Below are 8499 nucleotides of genomic sequence, written 5' to 3' on the forward strand. Positions count from 1 at the left end.
TACAAAAACAATGACAGTGTGGAGGGAGCGCGTAGAGAATTTCGCCGTCATTTTAATCTGGGACGGCACGACCGTGTTCAATCAGCACATGCAATTAAAACATGGATTTAATTTTGAGGAAACTGGTTCGGCAATGAAAAAGAAACTTCCAGGCCGTGAGCGAACCGTCCGTACACCACAGAATGTTCAAGCTTTACAAGATGCTATCGCACGAAGTCCACATCGGTCAATCCGTCGTCTCTCATCATCCTTACAATTGCATAATTCAAGTGTTCGAAGAATGTTAGTGAAGGACTTGCAATACCATCCATACAAGTTGCACCTCGTCCAGGAACTGAAACCGAACGATGCAGTTGTGCGAGTACAATTCTGTAATGTAACGCTTCAGAAGATAAACGATAACGAAGAGTTTGTTCACGAACTGTGGATGTCAGACGAAGCGCATTTCCACCTCAGTGGATTTGTTAACAAGCAAAATTTCAGATACTGGGCACAAGAAAATCCTACGCAGCTACACCAGCGTCCGTTGCACAGCCAGAAAGTGACCGTGTGGTGTGCTATGTCATCTTACGGTGTTATAGGCCTTTATTTTTTTGAGGATGACAACGGTCTTGCGATTACAGTGACGTCGGCTCGTTACGTAGCCATGCTTGAAACCTTTGTTATGGAACAACAAAAGAGATTTCCACCAATTCTTAACACAGCCTGGTTTCAACAAGACGGAACAACGTCACATACTGCACGAATATCGATGGCAGCTGTACGCCGATTGTTTGGACAACGTGTCATTTCACGAAATGGTGACATTAGATGGCCTGCCAGATCGCCTGATCTCTCAGCTTGCGATTACTTTTTGTGGGGTTACCTTAAAAGCAAACTGTTCCACAGTAGACCTGCTACAACGGAAGAACTGAAAGCAAAGATCCGAGAAGCAATTGCGAAAATTCCAGTTGAGATGTTGCGTCAAACCATGAACAATTTAACGAAGAGACTTCGTGAGTGTTTACGTAGAAGAGGAGGTCACCTGCAAGATGTCATCTTTAAAAAATAAACTAAAATGTATGTATCCTAGAATGGCAACATTTGTACAATTACATGAAATAAAATTCATTTTCTAAAAAAAATTTTTCATTAACGTTATTTAATTTTTTAAATTTTTCGTTTCTTTGAATCATTCTGTATATATATATATATATGATAGTGTTTTTATATGTAACCTTATAATTTATGAAATATGGTTAAGACAATATTTCAGAATTATGTAGCCAAACTCTGGGAAGTGTTTTTTCATGTAATAAGGAAAAAATCGAATTAGACATTTTTCGAAAATAAATATTTCCGATTTGAAATTACATTATTTCATTAAAATAAACATAATATAATTTTTAATTCATTAATATCTTAGCCAATACAATTTTTTTCGAATTCTATTTAATTAGGTAAATTTTTAACCATCTTATGGTAAAAGAGACGTTTAAACAACCAATTTGTGGGAAAACCTGAAGAAATCATTTTTAACAGCTTTCTATAGTACACTAAGAAAAACAATCTAAATACTTTTTTCTTACCAGTCATTGTAAATAATTACTCTAGTTTTCTTTCTTCAGCCGTAATTCGGTTGATTATTTTCATGTACAAATCTATACCTAATTCGTTTTTGAGATACAATTTTCTACGAAAAAAAAAGACTGGCAGACAGAATTGAAACATTTACGATTATACTTTTAAACCAGCGTTCACTTCCCAGAGTTTAGCGACATAGTTTTTATAGCTTTTTTTTGTATTGCTTTTATTACGTAGTATACGCTTCCAAGAACTGGCAGCAATAAAAAATATTAAATGTGATATAATAAGTAATCTGAATTTTTTTAAATTACTGTACTGCTAGGATGCGTTTTGATGAAATTGTTATAATTCATGAATTAAAGAAAAAAAAATTATCCTTTAAACATATGAACTAAAATAATTAGCGTTATCAAACAAAACTGAGAGAATTTGTTTTCTCTTTCTCTATTTTATTTTTATTTTTTTTTATTAAAGTTGAAAACACTACGGAATCGCCATACGTACGCTAAAAAGAATAAAAGTGACAGAATAAGATATTTTAAATTGCAGTTTATTTACTTATTTTCTAAAATAAAAGAAGATATCTTAACTTTCTCTTTCTTGTATTTTTGTTAATTGATGCATTTATGCATTTGATACAATGATAATTCCTGGTTTTTGTCGATATATGGTTTTCACGAATATTCTTTCATTATAATTTTCTATATTTTATGCATGATACGGAACAACACTAACATAATAAATTCGGAATTTTTATACCTCATCGTTGCTCAAACAGTATTTGGTCCAGATGAAGATTTATTACTATTTCGAATTATATTTTATACAAATATCTTCCCAAATATTATATAATAGAGAGGTTTTTTTCTAATTAAATGATTTGATTCAGATTTTTTTAGTGTTAATTACTTATTTTTGTTTTTATTAATATTTTATCACGTACAGGAATGAAACAGCTTCGTTTTCGTCGCTTTATTATTGACTGTATTGGAGGTAAAAATACTTTTTTGAAAAATGGTCAAAACTATCCGGTCGGAATAAACAAATCATAATTATAAACGGTAAGTTTTTCATAATTTTTTTTTCTTAATTTCCTACTAGAAAAAAAACTTAGATGAACTACTAAAATCAGAAAATAATCAATTTATATTTTTAAATTATTTATTTTTGAAAATTAGAAATTGAATTTAATGGAGGCAAACTGAATCAGAATAAATACTACAAAATTTACTCAAAGTTTTTTAAATCTTTTAAGTTAACACAAACATTGAAGTCATACAATGATTCACATAAATGGCTTTTTAACAGTGGATTTGGTAATTATTTTAATTTAGCAAATTGTGAGGCAGTATTATTTCGTATAGTGTATATATAAATATAAAGGCGAGGGCGGTCCAAAAAATAATGAGACTGATTTTGGCAGGAAGATTTAAAGCGCACAAAGTGGCACTCCTACATGGATACAAGTACTCAGATTTATTATCTACTTCCAGTGTCAATTTCAAATTGATTGTTACATTCTTTAAGTCTCAGTGATCGTTAGAATAAATTGTGTTGGGCAATCACCCACCATGGAAAAAATATCGCTCAACGTTACACGAATCAGTTTTGTGTCCGTTTAAAAAAATTAGCTTCCGATAAGTACGAAATATTGAAAGAAGCATTTAGTGAAGAGTGTGTGTCTCGTGTAACATGTTTCCGTTAGCGTGCCACTTTTTTAACCGGTCGACAGAGCGCGAAAGACTTGGCAAGAGCGGGTTGACTACGTTATGGTGTACACAGCGTGGGTCATCATTCAGGAAGATTATTATACTGGTATTGCTAGGGAAATGTATTGGTATTGATTGTCGTTGTGTTGCTAAGGAACTGCTATGCCTCTCAAAAAGCAGTGCAAACATTACTATGAGCGACCGGATGCTTATGAAACGAGTTGAACGTTGCGATCCGCAACTCTCAACGCTTGATCAAGTGGAGTACTGCGTATTCATCTGCAAAGACGAATACGCAGTGCTATTTGTTCCTTTCTTCGTATTCGTTTTTTTGCATAATGTGGTAACAGTTGGCGAATCTTGGATGTTCAATTATGAACGAGATGAAACAACTCCCGATGGAAGTCAACTTCTTCCCCACCTATGAAAAAAGCGAAAGATGCACGCAGCGCGAATAAAGTCATGATGATCATCTTTTTTATCATTAAGGATTAATTTACAAACATCAGGTAGCAACAGGTATGATCGTAAATGCTCTCTGGTCATCAAAGTGCTGAAGATAATAACTAACTTCAGAAAAACGTCCTGGAAATAAATTGAAGAATTTCTGCTGTATCACGATAATGCATGCCCCCATGTCGCTCAGACAGTTTCCAAGTTTTTGAACGAAAAAAGAATTAAAACGGTTCCACCACACAACCAAGATCTAGCTCTGCGCGACTTCCAGAAGTGAAGAAGAACTGAAAGGGCGAAAATTTGAGACGAATCTAGTGATCGTAAAAACTGTGGAGGCGTTATGCAAAATGCTTTAGAAATATGGCCTGAATTTCGTTTTTGAAAATTGGATCAATCGCTGGAAGCAGTGTATTACACTTAAGGGAGACTGCTTTGAAAAAAAACATGTAAATGTAGATTAAGAAAATTGTTTTTTCGAGCTACAACTGTTGTCTTATTACTTTTTGGACTGCCCCCTATATAAATATATACTCGAATTAATGAATCTTATATAAACATTATATATACATAAAATACACAGGTAATATTTTCGTTTGGCATGTAATTCTTGATGTTTATATTTAGGTCACTTTTTTTTAATATTGTTAAATGTATAATAAACATAAAATAATAGATTTCTTTTTTTCAGAAGCCAAAAAATAAATAAATGATTAGACTGGATATTTCAAAAATCATTGTTTAAATTTCTTCCTGGCTACATTAGCCATTAAATGTTTATTATATAACACAATCACCGACACAGACAAAATTTGTTAACAAAAATATTGTTCATATTATTTTATTGTTTCATTGTTTATGAACATTTTATATAAAGGTAATCACAACTATTTTATTCTTATGTAGATACTGATGTTTTAAAATATACTAAAAAAAATTTCATCAGGGAGTTTAATTTATTTTTTTTAAATTATGGCCTAATTTTTTATAACGACATCCAAAAATGCGATAGTAACTTTATCGTAATGAACATTGCTTAAAAAAAAAATTGAATTGCTAGTTCAAATGAAGTTCTTGCTTATCTCCTTGAAATACACTCCTGCGTTGTTGGTCAACGTTCGCAGCGATATTTTTATTGAAAGAACTCTTTCTGGAATTTTTCTTGTTGAATAGCCCTTAAGTTACACCGTATCATTTATTACACAGCTTCAAAACGGTGGCCTTTTAAGGTTGATTTTAGTTTATTAGACAAGAGATTCGGAGGATCTAAGTCGAACGGGTAGGCGACTTTTCAATTACAGCCCTTATGTTGCCTAAAACACCTTCATAAGAAATGTTATTTGCGTATGGATGCATTAAGGTAGAGGCACACTTGAATTTGTAAGAAAACAGATGACTTACAAATATATTTATCGACGCAACGCTGCACACTCGTCCCACCTAACGTCGCCCTGCGATTTCCAGATCGGTATGGGAAGGTGAGGGGAATCACAGTACGCTGTCACACGCGTAAAATAGTGTGTTTCTAGTACTTAGGTTTGCAGCGCATCAGTCATACATAGAAAGTCGGTGCATGCGTTTATATGTGTTTAGATTTTGAAAATAGGAGATGAACAACTAATATATTTGGTAAGGCGATATGATGCCATTTACAGTATTAAATGCATTGAATATCGTGATGCTAGATTACGCAATGCTGCTTGGGAAGAGATAACAAAAATACATGGTAAATCTGTTAAGTACCTACCTGCTACTATATTTTTGTTGTTAAACAAGTAACAAGGTTACTTTAACATCTTTGACCTTTCACCCCAATCTGCCCTTAAAAAAATTATGCCATCAGATGATAATTTATTATAGTTATTCAGAGTGGAAACGTTACGTGATCTCACTCGATTATTTCTAAACTATACAAGATATTATAAAACGTTTTACTGATATTCAAAGTGCGTCACTAGCTTAATAAATTGATATTAATATCTATCTGAAATGAAACTGAATATGTCGAAATTTTTTATTTTTCCTTTTCTCATACATTTAAAATGGCATAGCACTAATCACATTTTCAATACCTTCTACATAGAGGATGACTTTAAAAATAATTTCAAATAATTACTTAATTAAAAAAGTGATTAAATAATTTTATATTATTTTATGTACAACCATGTATAATTGCGCCATAAGTTGTTAGATCTTACACTGTAGACCATTATTGATGAAAATGCAATGCGTATCTCAAAACTAACAAGTGCATAAATTCTTCTAAATACTTAGCTGATAAAAATATCTCAATGAGGTTATGCCATAGTAAATGTTTGGAAGCAGGAATAATCAAAATTTTGGACATATCCAGTTTATTTCCCAGGTAGATATTAATATCGATTAATTAAGCTGGTGACGCACTTCCAATTTCAGTAAAATGTTTTACAATATCTTGTATAATTTAGGAATAATCGAGTGAGATTAAAACTTTATCCTTTTTGGTGTGCTGCATTTCTCTTCTCACCATTTTCAATTGCCACGGAACCGAACCCTCGGGAGAGATGAAATATTTTTTTAATTTATCTCTAATATTGCATATTGCGTATAGATCCTTCTAGCGCCATCTAATGCAATTAATGAAAGCTGTGTTGTAGATTCTGCAGAATTTTCATCTCCTATCTCAAACGATGTACCCAAATAATTATGAAGGCAGCATGCTGCTAGCTAGAACTGTTTTGTCCACCATTTCCCTGAATAAGCTCTTGAAATACCCGCCATTTTGCTCTCAATATCCCAAATGGGTTTTCTACTATCCTTCTAGCTCGAGACGGTCGATAGTTGAAAATTGTATTTCGTTCATTATTAAGCAAGGCATTTTTGCTGTAAGTTCTTAGTAAATTAACAGGGAGTGCTTCATAACCAACTATAACATATGGCAACGGTTCTGATCCTGGTATGAGAGGTTGAAGCTTCTCGTACGTTCAATTTCTGCTGATCTAATAGTTTACTGAGTGTCAATTTTTCAGAAATACCCTCATCACAATTTCTTCCATAGGAGCCCACGTCTACTACTATAAATTTGTAATGAGCGTCTACTAAAGCCAGGAGAACAATGGAATTTGTTATATTCACATGCTTATCATCCAGAGCACCTATGCAATTTAGAAAATTCCAAAAGTATTTGAAATCATTTGCTATGTATTTCCATATAATTTCTGTTGGTTACGGCATCACTACACAGCCAAGAATTTTCCAAATCGCTTCACAAACTTCCTTTACAATAATGCGTATGATAGAAAATTCCATGGGGTAACCGAATCCGATAACCCGAAATGAATTGCCCGTAGCGAGGAATCTGTAATAAATAAAATGTAATCTTTATTGTTGCAGATGCGGAGTGTAAAGAAAATTGGAATAAGTTTTGTAATTGCTACAATAATGCTATGAAACGGCGCCAGAAAAAAGTGGCCAAGCCTGGGAAAATAATTGGTCCTTAGCGGTTTGAAGAACAGATGGCGTTTTTGAAGCCACATTTTGAGAGCCGTAATACTACAGGAAACCTTAATGCTACAATTTCTAAGGAAGGTTCTCTTCTACTATCCCCGGAAAATATTCCATACGCTGAAAATGTAACATCCCCTGAAAGCATTCCATCTCGCAGCACAACTCCCATATCGAATGAGTCATACAAAAGAAAGGCAAGTCCTGGTACAATTACTTGGCTGATATGATGGAAATTTTGAGAAATTCTCAAGAAATCAGGCAAAAAAGAAAGGCTGGATGACAGATTATTTTTTTAAATATAGCAAAATGGTAAAAGAACTACCAAAACTGGATCAGATTCGAATTAAAGTGGATTTGCATAAAGCTCTAAGTGAAGCAGAGCTCAAACAGCTGGAGCCACAACAAAATATATTGAGAACACCAATTACAATTAAGTCAGATAAGCAGCTATAGCCGCGATAATGTAAATTCTGCTTCTGGTAGTTTTTCACAAACCACACATCATACTCTTCCCCATTTTATTTAGTTGACCTGCCTAATAGCCAATTTTCATCCGAAGCTGCTGGTACTGTTTCTACAAATAATGAAATTATTGTCACTTATTACGAAAATTTAGAATAAACCCTTTCTTAAACATTATTTTTATTACTTATTGGAAGTACCTATCATACATATAACTACAGTGAATTAAATAAAAGATATATACCGTAGACAAACTTCGAGTCTTTGGTACTAATTGACTTCCGAAGATGTGTATTTTTTTTTTTATGTCACATTCAATAATTTTATGAATCTCTTCAAACTGCAATTCAGACATACGGAAGTACATAAAGAATCGTTCTTCATCATATTCCAATTTCTGCATTAATATGGTTTCTCTAAACTTTTCTCATTGTCTATTTATCTCATGAACCCAATATTTTCTTTTCTTACCTTTTTTTTTGTTTTTGTGGCCCGGACATATTCATTTAAAAATAACAAATTGAGTAATTCGTTTTCAAACCGCTCTCAGAATCAGAAAACATGTTTACAGCGGTTGTACACAATACTAGTATACCGTCTAAGAAGTGACAATAGCATCTGATGCCATATGTACGTTGCATACCTAGGACAAGTGTGCACACCAACTTGGGAGCGTAGCATCGTATTAGTTGCGTACATGGGCTCAGTCAATCACTACCCTTATCGTTCATCATTCATGAATTGCCGACCTGTGCTTCTGACCGCTTCTTTTCTCACTGCCTTTCATAGCTTCCGTTACAGTAAAATTAAATTTTTTGTTGAC

The 8499-nt window shown here is 33.3% G+C and overlaps 1 protein-coding gene across 1 annotated transcript; it reads left to right on the plus strand.

The window, feature by feature from the left end:
* The first annotated feature begins 3335 nt into the window (after positions 1-3335).
* LOC142319992 (uncharacterized) lies at positions 3336-7833 on the plus strand. Its single transcript, XM_075357672.1, has 4 exons — positions 3336-3381; positions 5335-5454; positions 7101-7174; positions 7455-7833. The coding sequence occupies exons 1-4, from the start codon at positions 3336-3338 to the stop codon at positions 7665-7667; spliced, it is 453 nt and encodes a 150-aa protein (XP_075213787.1). The 3' UTR covers positions 7668-7833.
* Positions 7834-8499: the final 666 nt, after the last annotated feature.

The sequence above is a fragment of the Lycorma delicatula genome, chromosome 2 (assembly GCF_047948215.1).
Source record: "Lycorma delicatula isolate Av1 chromosome 2, ASM4794821v1, whole genome shotgun sequence".
Taxonomy (NCBI): domain Eukaryota; kingdom Metazoa; phylum Arthropoda; class Insecta; order Hemiptera; family Fulgoridae; genus Lycorma; species Lycorma delicatula.

Bases quoted from the DNA above. Each gene is read 5' to 3' on its own strand.
- LOC142319992 (XM_075357672.1), top strand. From the start codon at position 3,336: ATGGTGTACACAGCGTGGGTCATCATTCAGGAAGATTATTATACTG. The intron at 3,382-5,334 runs GTATTGCTAGGG...TTTTGAAAATAG, and splicing joins TCAGGAAGATTATTATACTG to GAGATGAACAACTAATATAT. The intron at 5,455-7,100 runs GTAAATCTGTTA...TTATTGTTGCAG, and splicing joins AGAGATAACAAAAATACATG to ATGCGGAGTGTAAAGAAAAT.